The 17819-nt window shown below is 40.1% G+C and overlaps 1 protein-coding gene and 1 long non-coding RNA gene across 5 annotated transcripts in view; one reads left to right on the top strand and one right to left on the bottom strand.

The window, feature by feature from the left end:
• GALNTL6 (polypeptide N-acetylgalactosaminyltransferase like 6) overlaps positions 1-17819 on the bottom strand; it is a 505353-nt gene that overhangs the window by 71738 nt on the left and 415796 nt on the right. For all 4 annotated transcript variants that reach the window (XM_039551174.1, XM_039551173.1, XM_039551172.1 and 1 more), the window contains exons 9-10: positions 9540-9761; positions 2416-2532 (exon numbers count right to left, since the gene is read on the bottom strand). In XM_039551174.1, coding sequence (XP_039407108.1) covers positions 2416-2532; positions 9540-9761 — 339 coding nt within the window. The remainder of the gene's footprint in view (positions 1-2415; positions 2533-9539; positions 9762-17819) is intronic.
• Positions 1-17819, top strand: part of LOC109144932 — a 41043-nt gene that overhangs the window by 9559 nt on the left and 13665 nt on the right. Inside the window, exon 3 of the long non-coding RNA XR_002045990.2 lies at positions 11004-11081. This is a non-coding gene — a long non-coding RNA (uncharacterized LOC109144932). The remainder of the gene's footprint in view (positions 1-11003; positions 11082-17819) is intronic.

The raw sequence follows: 17819 nt of genomic DNA, 5'->3' as shown, positions 1-17819 counted from the left end.
AAAGTTAGCTCTAGGAAGACAGAGGTGGAAGACTGCAGTGCCATATGACATAAAGGGGCCTCCTGCTCCTTTTCTTCCCCTCCGGTTCTTAATTTTGGGGAAGTTTTTGGAAACCATAGTGACACATCCACACTTCTCACCCATCTCCTGTTTACCAGAAAGCCTGCAAGTGCCCCACAAACCTTTTGACTGCTGTTTGCCCAGAGGGGCTTGCACAGCGCTGAGGTGGAAGGTCGTCTTCCTCTCCTGGGGTCTGCTAAACGGCTGTGCCCCTGGCATGGTGGCTGACACTGTAAGCTTTTAATTCCTGGCCTGGAAACATGACATGAATCAAGTGGCACAAAGGATCATCTCTGTCTAGCACTGACGCCTGTTGCACTGGTCACATCAAGCTACTATAGCCTGCCACCAAACTCTGTAAATTTATACCGAAAGTTGCAAGTCCAGCTCATTGTCAATCCATGCTACTCGAAATAAGATAATAAACTTGATACTTCCATTAATACTGCTAGTTTCTACTGGTGTATACAGAACTCATGGAGGCTACAAATTCCATGAGATACAAAGAAGGAAGAGGAGCTCTGTGGGGCCGGCCCGGGGTTTGACGCCCCACAGACGAGTGCCACAGCAGCGGCAGGGCTGGCCGCGAGGGGCGCGGGCCGCGAGGGCCGCGAGGGGCGCGGGCCGTGAGGGCCGCAGCCCTTGAGGGCGGCACGCCGGTCCCGCGGCAGGCGCGTTCCGCTGGGCCGCGCTGCCCCCTGCCGCCCGCCCGCCGCACCGCAGCCGCACCGCCCCAGGGATGAGGTGCTCCCGGGAAGGTTTCCACGCTCTCCGGCAGTGCGAGGATATGCGCTGTTCCCCATCAGCCCGGCAGACAGAATTCGTGCTGTGCCTGGGGCACACGTCAAGCACCGAAGTGCTTGAGGCTTCCCAGCTCTGGTTCTGGGATCTGAGGAGCTGGCTGGTTGAACTCCCTTCGTGCCAGCTTCACTACTGGTTCTAATGAAGTCACTTTGTGGCCTTAGTACAGAGTAATAAGACCTTTATATCCAGTCTGATCCCAAACGCTGCAGCACCCTGGAGCACGCTGAAACACGGATTCCTCCCTAACATCCTTTCTCCCTTTGTGTCATTTCCCCTTTGTTCAAGCCTTTATTCTTGCAAAGGATATTTCAAGCCTCCTTTTTCTCTGCTAACTTTTATTTTTTCTCTCATCTTTTCATCTGACTTTTTTTCCTCCTTTCTCATCTCTGGCAGCCTCAGCATTCCCCCCTCCCTTCTTGAGGAGGGTTTGCAGCTTTGCAGATTTTAAAGCCAGAGAACATTGTGATGGTCTAGTCTGGACCCTACAGCTTCCTTCAATTAACTCCTTGAATTACTGTATGTCTTCCAGAAACAAAACAGAATTGTATTTATCTAGTCTTAGCACCCTATCCCCATGCAGTATCTTTGGTAGCTATCTAAAGAAGTCTTCTTTCAGCAACTTCCTTTTTTGCCATGTTGGCACTTCCTAAATTGAGATAATCCTTCAGCTTCTCAGTTTCATGCACTTCCAGCTCTCCTCCTGCATTTCTCAGTATCCTCAGAGCATGATTTTTTGACCTCAGCACTTCAAATACCCCTCAGAACTCCTCTCTCCTGAGCTTTTAAGTTTTTACAAAGTGCCATGTGTGATTGCCAGGTCAATTTTTCTCCTCAGCATTAGGAACCTTTTACTAATCTGGGGCCTTTTCTTGTGAAAGCCATTGCTCACTAAATTTGCTAATAAACGGTTAGGTTGTACTTTTCATCTGGATCCTCTTTGGTCACATTGGCCAGACCCATGGCCTGTGAGTCATGATCCCTTTCCTATGCCACTCACAGTGAGTAAAAATCAGAGCTCTTTTCCTCCATACTCCTGAGAACTAATATTTTTCTACCCAGCCAACCTAAATAAGCCTTTATAATATTGAGCCTTTATAATTCCTTGTCTTTTGAAATGTTTTTTTGCTTGCTTTTACCCATTTATCTCGCTTATACCTCGTATTTGTTTAAAATGCTTATTGAGATGAAAGCATAAAAACAGACAATGACTGGAGCTGTACAAGGCCTGGTACTATATTTAAAATATTTACAGGTAACTAAACCAAAATCAGCATGTTTTCATGACACAGTTGGAGAGAATGGGGCCTCAAAAAAGCTCTCTGGGCATTGAAATTCCTTTTGGAAGTGAAGACAGCCCAAGTGGCTGTTGGAATTTCTGAGGTTATGTTAAGGAGTACTTTATAAAAGCCATTAAGGTCAGTAATAATTCACAAATTATTTCTACATTCGGTTTTACCTTAAGAAAAGGAGAAACCCTCAGAAAAATGTTTAAAAGCTGGAAAAGAGAAGCAGCAATGTTACCCTGATTTTCTCTTTCCACCATTAAAATACCTGTTCATGTGACCACGTTCGTTCTGAGCCGTCCTTCACACAGATGTCCAGCCTCAGCTCCGTCCCCGTGGCTCCATGTTTGCTGTCCACACAGAGGTTGGCTGCCACATTTCGAATCTGCAAGACCAAACAGCAACGTTTTCCATTAAACTGGGCTGCAGAAAAGAGCTTTCAGTGTCAGGGGTTAGGAATTTAGCTCGGAAGGACTTGAGATTGACCATTGGTTACATAAAACTGGTAGGTATTACTTTTTACAGGGTAGAGAGCCATGTCCTGGAATAAACTACTCTTTTTAGGAGCAGCTTCAGAAGAATCAAAGTTTGAAATATTTTGCTTAACAAATGAAAGGTAGGTCTTATGAAATATATTCATGCAAAAAAATGAAAAGAAAAAAAGTCCGAGAAGTTCAAAGCTTATCTGACTGCTTCTTCCTTCCTATGACAGCAAGAGAGATCAACAGTATTAGAAGGAACTGATTGTATGAGTCCGTCCCAGGCATGGGAGCAGCAGTATGCATTAAAAATTCAGGCATGCCCTGTTCCAATCCATGCTCTTACTTTGACACAATAACACCATTGTAGATAAGGTCACACATTACGCCCTGAAGTGCATAAAATGAAAAAGTACTTAACAAATCTGCACTGAAACTTATGCTAACCCATGGAGGTTCCTTCTGCATGCCTGCTGCAAACGCTGCAGTGTAACTTGTTCTTAAAAGGAAAATCTTGTTCTTGAGGCTGAAGCAAGTGAGTAATAACTAATCTGTGACTATCAATCATACCAGTTATGTACTACTGTTGACAGGTATATTTTCTTTGAAACACTGGGTTGAAAATATTTGCCCACTGCCACCAAAAAGAGCAAAATCCTAAATTTGTTTTGCAAATAGTTGCACACTTCACCTTGAGTACCTTAGTTGGGCTAGTTAAAAATCCTTTAGACACCTCCACAATGAAAAGGATTTCTTAAAAAAACTTACCCTCTCAATGAGATAAACAGAAACTGAGTAATCAAAGTGCATGGAAACACGTACAAATTCTATATGTATAATATATAGAAACCAGTGCACATTTTGACATTCTGGATGCTACTTTTATCCTTTTTAAAAGAAAGCTAGATGCTGGATGGAGATACAATTGAGTAGTCATTTGTGTTTTTTCATGAAAAATACTTTAGAAGTCACTGCTGTTGCCATAATATGCCAGACAAATGTACATATCGCCACTGCATACCTCATACACATCCTAAGGACGGAAAACTTCTCAGCATTGCACAAAACACTGCAAGGAGGGGAAATACTTCTGTATGCCAGAGCTACTCTGCTCTTTTTCTGACCCTAGAGGAGTGGGATCCAATCTATTAACCATGAGAAAGAAAGATTTACACAGATGGGAAAGCAACAGGTAGTGGAGAAAATGTAAAAAACTTTACCTTCAGGAAAGGTTTTAGGAGGTTATCTTAGAAAAGAGCAGACTGGGCAGAAGATGGGAGAGCATCAGTTTGAGCAACTGCCTCCAGAAACCTTGGATCCTTCACAAGAGCTCAGAGAAGCACTTGTTTTAAAACTTGGACCAGCCCAGTCCTAGGATATTTTTTCTATTTTCAATACAATAAAAATTGCTAAGGATGAGGTAAAACACTAGCTGTTTATACACACAACCAGATGCAGAAATCCAGCACTGGGCAGCCCCACAGTAAAAAAGATGAAAGGTAATTAGTTCTCAACAACCTTCATTTTCATATCATCCAGCAAAAGAGGCAGGAAAGAATAATGAGTGGAATAGAATTTAATGTCATATTTTTAAAGTTTCATGTGAAATACCTACATCAAGTATAATTTTTTTTTGAGAACATTCAATCATTACTCAATGCACTTAAATTTCAATTGTATAGATAAAGATTTCTGGTCTAATAGAAAATTAAATGATACATCAGTTCAGTTCTTACAGCATGCAAGTTAATTAAAATGGAACTGCTAACAATTGCCATTAATAATTGGGTATATTTATGTGATTCAGAATTGTAAAATGACAGTGAATATGCTCCATGTCCAATTAATGCTTACTGCATTAAAAGGCTTTCATAATTTTGTCTCGATGGCATCGCTCCATCCCAGTCTTCGTCATTTGGACTGTGCAGTAAATGTGTTCAGTCCATTTCTGGAAAAGGCTTGAGCTGAAACTACATTTAGTTCCTTCACTGCTGGAATCTCTCTCACGTTCTTTATTTCCTCCCCTCTTCCCTCTGCTCCTGAAAGGTTTGCTTGAGTTAGTTTTTCCTCTGTTTGTTTGCAGCTTACATGTTAGCTCATCCTTTTTCTGTTTCATCCTTTCAGCTGCAGAAGGGTTGTGATTTGATTTTTGTTCTCTTTTTGTAATAAGGCATTTCAGTCAAGTCTGTGCTTTTGTTCTCTGGCGCTTCTGTGTGGCCTTGGCAGTTGCCAGAAACTGAACTGAGCCATCATGCCAGAGCCAGAGCCACAGGGAATGTTCTGCCAAGTATCAGCACCACACAGCCTGCAAATCCCGTAAGATGCTTCCATGGACAAAGGAGGGAAAGCAGAAGCACAGGGACTTTTTTTCCCCCTCATTTATACACCAATATGCATTTGAACTGCCTTGTCTCCAGTCACACAACATAATGGATTTAGGATTTTTGAGGTTATGAGTTACAACTAGAAAACAAATAGCTAGTGATCCTAACACATTTCCAACATTCATATTTGTGCAGCTGTAAGACCAAGGATGAACAGGAGACAGATTTTATCAGCCATGCAGGTAGAGCATTGAGTTGCTACATACAAAACTTACTTGCTCAACCTCAAATGCCATCATTTGTACACACAGATAAACGTACAGGGAAAGTGTGCTTCCAAGGGCTCCCACGTATGGACTGACAAGAATGGTTAGTGGTGATATTAAAGGCTGTTTCAGAATTAAATAAATTCTGGCACAAGCACAGGACACTGTCTGTAAGTCATTACACATACTTAGTTCTTGAAATGCCATCCTAACTCACTTTGAGACTATGGACACTGTAGTCCTTACAGAGAGCAGATGAGGTGTAGAAGCATAGAGAATATAGCTTCCCAGCGCCCAGCAGTTATTTTGACCAACATTCTTTGATAATTCTAAAACTCTACAACTTTTCCCAGGCAAGTGAGTTCCTGCAAGATTTGCTGTTGAGGTAGTGGGTGATGTCCTGGCTCCTGCAGCTTTGCCCTGCCTGCACTGGAGCCAGGCTGTCACCCAGGGACAACTCAGCCTTCATGGAGCCAGGGAGGGGTGAGCCCCAGCAGGAGAGGTAAATTCCCAGGCGTTCTGGGAGCTCCCCTGCATGCTCATCATGACATGAAACTGTCTATGTCAAAAGCAGAAAGAGGGAAAGTGTAGCAATCTAAAGACAAGTGTATGTTCAATATGGTCATCTGTGAACAGTAACTGTGGAGATGGTTTTAGAACAATCCTTAGGGAAACAGTAACAACAGAAGCACCTCGGTGCTATCAGTTTATATAATACTTTCCCTATATCTGATTTAATCCCTCAATATGAAAATGGCTTTAACTCTTAGAAGACATTAGCAATATTCATTTATGTTACTTTTTTTTGTTTGAGCAGCGCTTACAGCCAGTTTTAGTGCACTGCTTACATTCTCAGATAACCCTACGGCCATCAATATCTATGGATTCAATATGGAAAAATGAGCCACTTCTCCTGTCAACTGATACACAGTAATTTTAGAAGTATTTATCCTTTGTGTACGCCATAAAAAAGAAAAAGTCAAAGGTAAAGAAGTCAAACACTGCCAAAGACCTCACTGAAGAAACAGGGGACTGTCATTCAGTGTGATACTGATCCTGATAAAAGACTTTGAACAGTCCATCTGTGCAGCTGTGCAGCACTCAGTCTGTGCAGGGTGGGGTTGTATCACTTTTGTACAACAGATATGTGACACTTTCTGGGCTCAGATTGACTCATTAAGGGTATGAGTATGACACATTTTAAAAAAAGGAAAATAACCAAAAGAGAAGGTAGTGAGTTCTTAGGCTTTAATCTTTTTTCAAATGTGCCACTTGACTATGTGCAACATTTTCATGTCAGTGCTGTAAAACAGTTCTGTAAAATCCATGAATTTGGGGCCGAGAAAGGAGTGCTTTCAGGTCCTACAGCTTAGCAATGCTGCAGTGACTGAGACACTTCCTCATTAAATTACTGAAGTTCATGTAACAGCAAGTGAAACCAAGCTTAAATAATTCCCTTTTGACTCAGTAAAACAACTTTTTTTTGCATCACCTTGATTACAGGACTCATGAAATCTAAAATAAATGACAATGTCTGATATTATATGATTGATTTACAGTAAAATGTGGTTTTAAAGGTATTGGAAGCTGTGATATTTGCACAATATACACAATATGTTTGTGCTGGATCACAGCTTGTAGATTCATGAGTACTTCCTAAGAAAACACCTGGTGTCCAATTCACATCTATTGTTTTACGTAGTAGAACTTCAAATACACATTACAAATAAATTATTCTGTCTTAGAAAGACCATGGGATGGGTATTACTGTTTTCAACTGGCACCAGACTTCCCAATATATTCAAAAGAGTAAGAACAAAACCTAATTGAACACTTTCCTCTTTTCCACAGTGGAAAAGAGTGCAGTTACTTCACTCAAACACAGAACTGACAGTCTCACTAACCTTAATCTGTCTGGATTTGCTATTACATTGCTCTACTGCACATATTTCAGATGTTACAAGGTAGAACAGATTATCAAGGGAACATACACCCTGCCAGCTACAAGGACAAAAGGCACAAACACACATAAGAGATAAGGCCATGACAAGTGTAGTAAAAAAGATTGCTTTTTGTTTTCCAAATGTCCTTCTTTTCCATCAAAAACAGATTTTGTCAAGAAATGTAAGAGTCGGATTTTAAATAAATGTGTTTGTAAAAAAAGAGGAGTTGAGCAGAGGCTGTTTATGAGACGTCTGCTTTCACACCACATGCTTTTACTAGCTAGATATCAAAATACTAGAGCCAAACTTGTCTGAGTACTTCATTGTTTACTCTTTCTCAGACTGGCATAGGCAAGCAGATGTAAAGTATTTCCAAATAGGGTACTAAATGAGTCAGTGTTGGCACAGACTTTTGGTGTGTATAATCAGCAAGGTTTCTAGAGCTGAGTGATTTTTACAAAGCAGTAACATTACAGCCTGCTTCCGTCTTTCAGATTCTCACAGACATTGACCTTCAAGTTTTTCCAAGGTCCTCGCAAGTGCCAACAAATTAATTAAAACTGCACAGGAATGGGACAGTCTCAGGAAAAACAAGAGTAGCAGGGCTGAAAGCTCTCTTCTTGTTATTTTAGTGAAAGTATGTTTTAGACAAAAAAGAAAATCTTTGGTCTTCATGTCCTTCCTAAGAACTTAGTAAATGCTTTTAAGGCACAGACCTCACACCACTGATATGATCTTTGATTTACTTCTAAAAATACTTGGGTTTATGCAAAGATTATATTAATATTGCTATGAAAAAAATGAATACCTGAATCACAAGCTCCTCCTCTTAGACCCTCTTGATTGAGGTTAAGGATCATCCAGCTGGCCAGAGAAATTACACATCTGATCACAGTCCTCCAGTGTATGTATGTATACAATGCATGTATACATGTGGAAGATAGTGAAGGAAGATCACAGTAGCAGTCATAGCAATCTGATCCAGTCTGACTTCTACTGATAAATTCCTTACCACTTGGTACACATTAATCTCATAAAGTGGGTAGCAGCACCAAAAAGAAGAAGCTTTAACAACAAAGGAATTCATTACTGCCAAGAAGTAGCAAACAGTAAGACACATATAATTGGAGTTTTTCTGTAACTGATAGTTTATAAAGAAGAATTAAGGATTGCTAGTACCACAGAAAGTTATTTTAAAAATTTCACTATGAGGTAATTTGCTTTTCTAAAAAGAAATTCTGGGGAATAGTAGAGGAACCTATGTTTAGAAGTCTATGGTCCAGTCTTGACCACTGGGAATATGCAGACTTGAGTCTGATCTTACCAAATGTTTTGGTCAAAGTTTCAACTTCATACTTTGGTTTCAAACACGACAGTTATTTTCTGAGAGCTGCAAGAACATCTGAAAAATCAGAGAAGGCTAGGACTCACAGTACAGATATTCCTATGGTTTTTAAAAAAGCAACACAATACATTGGAGGAGTGAAGCCTTCTTTATGTATCTTAATGAACTGAGAGGAAAAAGCCCGCTGCACACAACCTATCCACGGAGTGAAGCTGCTGTAGTTCTTGGGGGCAAAGGTCACAGCAATTTTTCAGTGCAACTAAGGAAGTAATTTCCTCTCCGTGCACTACTTGTGTTCTCAATTCTTCTGCACAAAACAAACTGTCAAAGCAAGGTTTGCTACAGCTCTGCTCTTCAGAGAGGTCTGAAAGCAGAACATCTTTGATCACAGGTGAAGATTTGCAGCTGGCTGTTTGCTCACCCCCTGTTCTGGAGTGATGCTCAGATACTGGCTTCTCTTTTGTGGTCTCTCCCTCCCCTCATCCATCAATGGAGAAATTGTATTTGTCTGCTACTAGTACTCAGTGATGACAGCACCTACAGAATGCAGAGAACAGCTGAGAAAAATCAATCATTTTAAAAGGAAAGTATCCAGGCCTTGCTTGTCACATTTCACATGTCAGCAAACTGAACTCCATCTGCACGCAATTGTCCTTGTAAGGACAGGAGGAGGTATTCAAGTAGATATGCAAAAACCCCCAAGCATTGACTTCAGACTTCCTTTTTACTAAGGTGACTCTCTGAATCTAAGATCTTCTTGCGACATACAGTAATGAGTGCTCTTTTCCTCATTCTTGTCCTCATTATGCCTACATCGTATGCCCCGTACACACAAAGTTGTAATGAGTTACAAAAGCAACGGTGATAGTTCTAAGACATGGCAGTTTCTCATTTTAATGGATAGTTCAGGGATTGCTTCAACCACTGTGAACTTCCTTAATAACACTACTTACCACCAGGTTTACTCTGATTTAATAATTTTAATTTCCCACAATCTAAAACGTTAGACTCATTTAAATCTGATCTATTCCTCACCTCCCCCCATGCAGCAGGTGGAGGCTCCACAGGAGGGTAGTATTTGGGGACATCCCAAGCCACTGCAGCCATGAACCACTTGAAATCTTTACACTTAAGGTGCTTGCGCAGCTCCTTCTGGGCAGAGATGTCACCAGTTGAGAGATGTCTGTACTCAGGCCGTCGCTGGTAAATGTATTCTGCAAACTCATCCATCCATGTCTCTGCCACTCGCTTCAGGTTCTGCGTGGCACAAAAAAGAGCAAACATTAATTTCTTCATGCTTTGAGTGGTTGACACTCATAATAGGGAAAATTTTAAACAAAACAAAACAAGAAATCAGCCTTCCACACAACTTTTAAGCTTAGCTGGTCTCATTTCTCAGTCTTAAAACCTGGAAAAGTTCCAGTAACCATATGCTATCTTCATTACAGTGTTGAGCAGACACTACAGAGTATTAAGTACCCTGCTTCCCTGCTGGCTCTGTGAGAGACAGTCTTCTGTCTGTTGAACATCTTACTTTCCTTCATATTCCTTATGCATATTCTTCATATGAATTTTTGATTAATGATGGATGTTGAACAGAAATTTTCTTTCAGCTGCTTACATTGGTACCTGTTTCTTCCCTCTTAGTTCAGACCTCCTAATGTGGAAGAATGGTTCAAATTATTCCTTCTGATATATTTCACTTTGCATTTAAAAGGCATCTGAATTTCAATCTGTCATGATACCGCTTAGTCACCAAGCAATTCCTACCTAAATTTTAGGGTCAGGTCTTACATGTGCATGTTTGGGGGCAAGCAGCCATGAGCGTGCTGTGCCCCATCTCACAGCTGGTTTTGCACAACCTGTGGGCTGGAGCTGGAAGGTTTGCTGTGCTGCCATGCTACTGAGTTCTGTGCAAGGCATAGCACATATCCCTCAAACGGAATATACTTGAAGCAAAACACCTGGCATAGGTACAACAACCTGTGGCTTTCTGCACTCACTCACCCGATGAAGATATCTAAGACTATTTAGGTTCTGTGAAACCCAGTTCTGGCTTGTGTTCCACAAAGTTTATTTTTGTTGGCATTTTATAGGAAACAGAATTATCTATTTTGCTGCATAAGAATTTATTCAAATTATAATTAATTAAATTAACTGCCTCAAATTACAAAATAAAACAAATACCATTGCAAAGAAAAATTCTGGGTAGACTGAAGTGAAATATTTTGTTGTTATTTACCACCAAGAAGGGGGCATTTTTTTCTGTATTTTTGTTTGTTTTTAAAATTCCTCCTGCAGCTCAAGCCACACAAATTTATATGCAGATGCTGTAGAGGAGTATGGGCTGAGTCTATTCTGTATTGCCACAGCTGCCCAATAACCTTTTATCCCACCAACAAAGCAACATCTCCCTGGATAGCATTGAGACACTAGGGTGTTCTTATTGCTTTGTTTGTAAAAACAAGATAATCAAGTTTTATAATATTCTTTTTATAGAACACTAACTGCGAAATGCTGAGATTCACTCTGTAATAAGCTGGAGGACAACATACATCTGATTATCATCAACATAAGGTAATGTTTCTTTTCAGAACATCCTCTGCATCTAAGTAAGCCGGATTCATACTCTGACTTGCCTTCAAGATTCACTGGAAAATTCCTTCCCTGAATTTTATTAATCCACATAAACTAAATGTCTCTGAACTAATAAGGCTTATCTGAATACAAAGACAGCAAGACACAGAACAAAGGAAGTACTTTTAGCTGACACTGCAAGGTAAGTTTCTATGTGCTTTCTCTCTGTGAAGCAAGTATGTTAAAACCTGCAGGGATAAAGCAAGTAACATTAAAGCAGTGTAAGAATTCACAACACTCATATATCCCTATTCAAAAATGGCTTGTGCTCCAAATAAGTTTGACTTGTGTTGTAATGTCATGAAAACCTAAATAACTTTACAAGAAATTAGAATTCAAGAACTGGGTAGGACAAAGAAAACCAGAAAAAATTCAAGAATATCATCTAAATGACAAAGTCACCTTTCTGGCAGAAAACTTGTAATACAGAAATTTTCTAACAAGTAAAAAGACTATGTGATGAGGTTTTGTACATGAGGCAAAAAAATATGATTAGGAACATTAAACAAAAAGCCAAAATAATGAAAATACGTGTGATTTCTAGCGTATCTTTCACTGCAATGCTGTATACCTCATTTGCTATCATGCCAATGCAGTTTAGGACTGTTCTGTAAAATATTTTTTTTGCAATCATTTTATCTGATAGGCTATTTTCATATGTAAAAACCATACTGTAAAAAGAGCCATACAATAAAAGTATTCAGGTTAACTCTTGCAGCAGCTCACCCCACCAATATTAAGAGTAGTCTCTGATGGACTTTTTTCTTTAGCTACTTGGCTGCTCTAAAAGACTGCATTCTGCTTTAGATGATTGTTACTGATAAAACATAAGTCCAACAAAAATCTTGATATTATACCTGGTGACTAACTCAAAATTCTAATTCACCAGTCAAAAATTTTTTGTTTTCTAATAACACCTTTATAACTGGGTTTTGTGTGTGTTTATGTGTAAATCCACCGAAACATTGTATTAAAGAAAGGCAGTTCTTTCCACCATTCCCCAAGTATCAGGTAGGACACTTCGGACAAACCTATTTAAAACTTTGCTTCCCTGTTCTTCCAAAACCATTCTTTCCATCACATGCTAAAAATTGCCTGTAATGAAATTGTTTATTATCCTTACTATGTTTATACATCGATGTCATAAGCCAAACCCTTATGAGGCAGCCCTTTTAATTCCAATATATTTTTTTTTTAAATATACAAACTCTTGATTTGCTAGCTCTAAATCTCCAGACTATGAACATGACCAAAAGGAACACTATGCTCTGGAGTAGTGAGAAGCTGTTTCTGAAGCAAGCACTCAGCATCTAAACAACTTAGTTTTAAAGAGGTTTGTTGACCCCAGTTAGCCTGGGCTAGCATTTCTTAGCCTTATTACCACTATACAAGTTCAGCAATCACCATACGTTCTTTTAACATAATTGTGTCCAGACTAGTAGTAAAACTCCCCATACTTGAATTGAATGCAGTCAGGAAGAGCTGCTGTACTGAAAGCTGGTCTGGTGCAACCTTGCACAAAAAAGGCAAACATCATTTGCACTCTTATTTAGAATGTGCTAACCCAGCATGTTCCTGGAGCAAAAATACAAGCTGTCCAAGATGAGATGGGTGAACTTGTAAGCTGAAAATCCCCATTCTGTGGCTGTATAGCAGCATTATAAGTTGCAGAGAACCTCTTAGGATCATAACTCTTCTCTGCAAATTATGGCAGGGAGCTGCAGGGCTTTTACTCATCCTATCTGAGGAGCACAACCAAAATGAGAGCCCTCATCTCTGACCACTTTAAGGCCTACCAATCAAATTACTTACTGTAAGGTAAGGATGTGATTTCAAGTCCTTTATGAGTCTTCCAGAGTTGCCATTCCCATAATCTCAGTGGATGTCTTGACAGAGTGGATGGAGGAAGGAGGATGGTCACTTCCTCCTTGCCTGACCCTTAGGTGAGGCTAGATACAATCCGAGCATGTCATATAAGCCCCACAAGTGGGAGTGGTTTTGAATAGCTACCCAATCTTGACTTTGATATGATTTTACTCTGTGTGTGTATACTGCCACAGAACTTGTGTGTCAAAGAACTTTAAGAGCCTACCAGACTAGGTCACATTTTGTGAACATCTTACAGCATCATTTAAGCACTCTTTTGTTTTCATCATCATGAGACAGTTAAGTTTCACAGTGAAACTAATCTTCAAATAATTTAGAACAAACAAGAATTAGATTTGAATCTTCTTGATTTCTGTCTCCTGTTACTATTTATGTAATCTTCTACAGAAAACTCCTTTAAATGCGAGTTTCTCAAATGGCATCAAATATCACTACAGAAAGAATCAGTTTCGGCATATCTTTGTGGTAGACCACTCTTGCTTGGATTCAATCTGAACATCTCATGTAAATGCATGTGGAAAGGAAAAAATGAAAAATAGAATCATAGAATCATTTAGATTCGAACCGACCTCAAAGATCATTGAGTCCAACTGTTAACCCAGCACTGCCAAGTCCACCACTAAATCATGTCCCTAAGTGCCACATCTACATGTCTTTTAAATACCTCCAGGGACGGTGACTCAACCACTTCCCCGGGCAGCCTGTTCCAATGCTTGACAACATGTTTCTACAGCTGAAAATGGCGTAGCTTAGCTTGGTTGACAAATTCATTGCAAGGCTACAGATGTCCAGATTGGTTACTCTTAATAGGAAAAAAAGGAAAAAAAAAATTAAATAAAAACAATTAAATGAAGATCAATTAAATATTAATTAGTTACATGAATTGACACACAAAATAAAGAAGTCATAGGGACTCTAGATGGACATCTGAAGAGTATTTCAGGACCTATCCAAGAAGACCAATGACAATTTGTTCTCTCTTTTGTCATTTTCAGTGAAAAATTTCTGTATGAGGATAAGTAAGTCCCAATGGTATTTCAGTAGATGCATATTTCTATATGTAAGGTTGTAACAGCTGTCACAAAGAAGCTGCGAGATGAATACAACAGTGAGAGCAACCACACTGAGTCATCAGCTGTCATCAGTTGCTCATTTACACATTCTTGATATAATTTTAATCACTGTTACAATTTTACTCTCTGGTAAATTCTTTACCACTGGGCTTACATTTAGATGAGTTTTATTTAAGTTTATATGAGCTCACACATTTAAGACTGTGATTTTGCTTTGGTGTTTTTTTTAATTTTTATTTACAAAACAGTAAATTACAATGTCACTGATACATGGATGTCATGGTTTGACCTCAGGTGACAAGTAAGCACCACACAGCCACTTACTCAGTCCCCACAAAAAGGGGTGTGAGAGAGAATCCGAAGAGTGAAAGTGAGAGAACTCAAGAGTTGAGATAAAGACAGTTTAACAGGGAAAAAAAAACTGTGCACACAAGCAAAGCCACTCACCACTTCCCATGGGCAGGCAGGTGTTCAGTCATCTCCAGGAGAGCAGGGCTCCCTCAAGCCTAGTGGCAACTTGGGAGGACAAGCACCATCACTCTAAATGTCCCCCCTTTCCTCAGCTTTATATACTGAGCCTGATGTCATATGATATGGATTATCCCTGTGGTCAGTTGCAATCAACTGTCCTGGCTGTGTCTCTTCCCAGCTCCTCACCCTGCTTGCTGGGGGGTGGTGTGAGGAGCAGAAAAGGCCTTGATCCTATGCCAGCCCTGCTCAGCAATAAGGAAGGCATCTCTATGGTGATTACAGTTTCCATCACTAATCTAAAACACAGCCCTATACTAACTACTCTCAAGTTAATTAACTCTATCCCAGCCAAAGCCAGCATACTGGACTTCAATAAAAGAGTTTAAATCAACTTGACTGGAGAGAGAGAGAGATAAATGAGGACTTCTGCACTTGAAAAAAAGAAAATTTTTCATGGGCCATTTTGTTCAGTGAGTAGGGTAGATTCATCTCTGTGATCAAATGATTGTCCCTTCTTTCTAAGTGTGTAAGATCACCTGTCATTTTCAAGAGACGTGATATTAGTCATTGAGAAGAAAGCAGACGCTGGCCATGAGAATGGAACAGCAGGGTGAGGCAGGGACATGACACAGGACAGGTCCATGAATATTAGCTTTAAGCAAGGTTTAACTGGATTAGTCCCTGATATGAGAGGGGTAGTTCCTCATTTTGTAACTGGCTGGTGTGCTGGCTTAAGGTGACAGCACTTAGAAGAGAGCTCCCAAGGCATACTGCAAGCCAGTGCACCTCCATCCTCTAGGTGCATCTTTTCCATTAACATTTTAGATGCAGCAGCTGAACTAACACAACAATGTAATTCCTGTTCTTAGTTCCTCTAGATGTTCTAAAGATTTTTATCAGGTGTCACTAAAGGAGCACAATGGTTCTATTGTTTGTTTCACTTCACCTGTACAAACTGTTTTTTCTGCTTTTGTGTCTATCTCACTGCATGAAACTGACCCTGATCTCAATCAATAGACTTTACTTTTGTCAATATTAAACTACTACTGGAACACTTGAAACCTGTTATGAGTTCCTATTGTCCTGCATTTAATTGGAACATTTTCCAGGAAGCTGGATGTCACCAGCTAGTATTTGTCACATGAGCCAGGACATCAAAAATCACTTTCAGTTATGCCAATCAAATACGAATCACCACAGCATGTCTGAGGCCCAACTGTATTTTGGTTGTGAGGTGTAAGAGGGGACATTACTGTTTACTTGCCAAGAATAACACAACAATCTCTGCAACAACTGACATATTAATCTCTTATTCTTCCTAGTAAAATTCCAGTGGGATTATTTTCACCTCACCTACATCATCTTCCTAATTCAAATTTTTCTATTTTTGTTTTGTGAACCACAGTATCGTTGCTACTTCAAAATGGGTGCCCTGTTTACCTCTGGAAGCAGCTGTATTTAATTTGGCTGGGAATAATATAATATACAGTTTGTTTTACACAAAATGTATTTAAAAAGTGCATTGGGATCTATCCAGTCAAGACAACTCTACTTTATGTTCCTCTGGAATATGGGTAGCATAACATTACAATGAATCATCACAGAGAAGAGAACAAAGTATGACTGGAGGAGCTCATCCAACCAGTATGGATTAATATGCCAGAAGCAGCAGGGTACAAAACTCCAGAGCACTCACAAGGAGAAAAACGGTACCTGCAGTTTTGTGCAAAGGTCCTTCCATCAGTGTCAGAACACAACGTTTACCATTTCTGTGTATTTCTACAGTGGAAAAACAATAAAACATTTCCTGGACACTAACCACAGTCTTGTGATGTTCAGGTCTTAATACTTAACCTGCCCACATCAGTTAAGCCTCAGTGTGGGGTTTCATACCTTTCCTCTTCTCCCCTAACCCCCTTTTAATTTATGCAGTGCTACTGCTTGTCAATATTTCCCTGTCTTGGCTATCTTACTTTGGTTCTTTACACCTAACTGTGTTTAAAACTTAAATGGGTTTCATATCAGAAATATTTCTGTAAAAAAACCCCCCAAACCAGCAAAACCCAACCAAATAAAGAGATGTCTGCAGGCATAAAAGAAATGTGTCTGCATGGAAGACAGTATTCTAACTAGATGACAAAGCTGGTGTTGTATATAAATAAATCTTCTAAGAGTTAGCACAACTGGCAGAGAAGCAAGAGACTATTTATTCTAAGCCAGTAGTCTGCAAATACCTAGAACTGAAATTCCACAGATGTCATCTGAAAACAAACAGGATTTCATTCTCTCTATAAAAGTTTGCATCTCCACCAGGCACATGAAAACAGTAATTTAGGATACATTAATTGGAAAATCTACACCTCTTGCTCACATAAAGTCATCCTGCAGGGTTTGGGGGCTGGGATGTTTCCCGTCCTGGTGAGGATGCTGCCTGCCCCCAGCTCTGTGGCTGTGAGGGAGCTGTGGAACACAGAGTGACACTATAAGAACATCTCCACAAATTTGTTGGCTGCTGCCATGCTTGCTTTGTAGACCCATACAGACCATAGCTCATCCCTGCAGCTAAGCCTGGAAGAGTTCAGGGGTTTGACTTCCAACAGATTTCTTTGGCCTTGTAACTTTCTAGCCTGTGGAGTAAATCCTGAGAAGTAGCTACCACCACTTTGATGTACTTATTGTCCAAAAATACCTAGTTCTCTATCTTCTTCGTGATCTTTTTGGATAGCTAAGTTGTCTATCCCATTGTATTAATTTACTTAAAAGCAAAACTTCTATTCAGATTGGAGAAAACATAGAATAAAAAACCCACAAAAATTACTTTGACTTTTTTTGTATTCAAGGATTAGAAGACCAAAGAATCACAGAATGGGTAAGGTTGGAAGGGACCACAGTGGGTCATCTGGTCCAACCTCCCTCAAGCAGGGTCATCCCAGAGCACATGGGACAGGACTGTGTGCAGATGGTTCTTGAACATCTCCAATGAGGGAGACTCCACAACCTCCCTGGGCAATCTGTTCCAGTGTTCACTCACCCTCACAGTAAAGAAGTTCTTCCTCGTATTCAGGTGGAACTTCCTGTGCATCAGCTTCTGCCCATTACTCTTATCCTATTGCTTGGCACCACTGAGCAGAGCCTGGCTCCATCCGCTGACACCCTCCCTTCAGATAATGACAGATATTGATGAGGTCACCTTGCAGTTGTCCCTTCTCAAGCTTAAACAGGCCCAGCTTCCTTCGCCTTTCCTTGT

The sequence above is a fragment of the Corvus cornix genome, chromosome 4 (genome assembly GCF_000738735.6).
Source record: "Corvus cornix cornix isolate S_Up_H32 chromosome 4, ASM73873v5, whole genome shotgun sequence".
NCBI lineage: Eukaryota > Metazoa > Chordata > Aves > Passeriformes > Corvidae > Corvus > Corvus cornix.
The sequence above is the reverse complement of the archived record's forward strand: the minus strand, read 5'-3'. Positions and strand labels throughout refer to the sequence as shown.